The sequence below is a fragment of the Mastomys coucha genome, unplaced genomic scaffold (assembly GCF_008632895.1).
Source record: "Mastomys coucha isolate ucsf_1 unplaced genomic scaffold, UCSF_Mcou_1 pScaffold22, whole genome shotgun sequence".
NCBI classification, from domain to species: domain Eukaryota; kingdom Metazoa; phylum Chordata; class Mammalia; order Rodentia; family Muridae; genus Mastomys; species Mastomys coucha.
The window spans coordinates 229461349-229462974 of NW_022196905.1; the positions used below are offsets into that span (position 1 = coordinate 229461349).

Here is a 1626-nt window from a genome sequence, read left to right on the forward strand (position 1 = left end):
GAGTGATTATACAGCAAATGCAGAACCAGATTTTTTTGAATATAATACTTCATGAAGCCTCCTCCCTGTCATCAACATTTACAAATGATAGCCATATAGACCCACATTGCAACCCCCATTGGATCCAGATAATAGTGGGTATTAAGGCCTTTCCCCTGTGGAGTGTATCTGCTGCATCTTAGCCCTGTTTACCTTATTTCCAAAGTGACAGTCAAGAGTGATTCGAAGCATCGCGATTTAACCGCAACTTTTGTGTTATGTTCCCTCCCCTTCCTTTAGTACTCGCCAGATCCGAAGGGTCTGAGCACAAATGCTGATGTGCACAGAAAGGGTTGTGACGACACCTTGATAACAGTCCTTTAGCCCTTAAGTCTTCTGCCCTACAAACTTAAGCTTCATAGTATAAAGAAAATTAAATGACTCTTTCCATTCTCTTTTATGTGATTTAAAGAGAAATAGGAATAACTGATTGAAGCCACCACTTAGATTTAAGTTATTTTTTTCATAACTATTTGATATCAATTCAGAATAGGTTTGTGAATAACTACCTCTTAATAGACTATTTGATAAGCTACTTGGTACTGGTTTTATCTTCATGTAGCTATTATTAATGAATATATATTTTCTCTAGGGGTTTCTTCCAGAAAGTATGTATGAACGGATTCTCACAGGTCCTGTTGTGAGAGAGGAAGTAAGCAGGCGGGGGAGAAGGCCTAAAAGTGGAATTGCCAAGGCCACCGTAGCAGCAGCGGCTCCTGCCGGCAGTGTGCCGGGCAATCCTTTGCTGGCCAATGGATTACTTCCAGGTGTGGATCTCACAGCTCTTCAGGCCTTACAACAAAATCTGCAGAACCTGCAGTCACTGCAAGTGACTGCAGGGCTGATGGGCATGCCTGGAGGAGAAACTAAAAACATGGCTGCTATGTTCCCCATGCTGTTCTCAGGAATGGCCGGGTTACCAAATCTGCTAGGCATGGGAGGACTCCTGTCAAAGACTGCAGAATCTGGGGCAGAAGAAAAACGAGGAAATGACTCTAAGGAGCTAGAAGGAGAAAAAGAAAGGACAGAGAGCCAAAGTTCGGAGAATGGAGGAGAACGCTGGGTGCCAGGTTCTCCTTCCACTTCCTCCGCGGCTGCATTGAGTTCAGCTGCAGCTGCCAAGCCCATAGCTCTTAACCCACTGTTGCTGTCTAACATACTTTACCCAGGGATGCTGCTCACTCCAGGCCTTAATCTTCATCTTCCAACCTTGTCTCAGTCCAACACTTTTGATGTACAGAAAAACAAAGGTAGTGACTTAAATTCATCTAAGTCAGTCGAAATAAAGGAAGAAGATTCCAGAGTTCGAGATCAGGAAGAGAAAGGGGGAACGGAGCCTAGTTCTCTCCACGAGAACAGCACAGACGAGGGTTCAGAGAGAGCTTCCTCCGGGTCTGAGAGTTCATCGTCGTCATCTGAGGATTCAGACTCCAGCAATGAAGACTGACTAGGGACTCTGCAACCTCATCCTGAACTGGTTTTGCCTTTTCTTTAATTACTAACTGTAAATATCCCAGTGTTGAGTGCATCAATAACTTACTGACAGAACATTTCAGTTGTTTGTTTAGAAGTGCAAACTGCTTTCAG

The 1626-nt window shown here is 44.0% G+C and overlaps 1 protein-coding gene across 11 annotated transcripts in view; it reads left to right on the forward strand.

Moving 5' to 3' along the window:
• The window catches only part of Chd9 (chromodomain helicase DNA binding protein 9), a 227019-nt gene extending 225432 nt beyond the window's left edge, over positions 1-1587 (forward strand). For all 11 annotated transcript variants that reach the window (XM_031340823.1, XM_031340818.1, XM_031340824.1 and 8 more), the window contains one exon: positions 632-1587. In XM_031340823.1, coding sequence (XP_031196683.1) covers positions 632-1486 — 855 coding nt within the window. In that variant the 3' untranslated portion in view covers positions 1487-1587. The remainder of the gene's footprint in view (positions 1-631) is intronic.
• Positions 1588-1626: the final 39 nt, after the last annotated feature.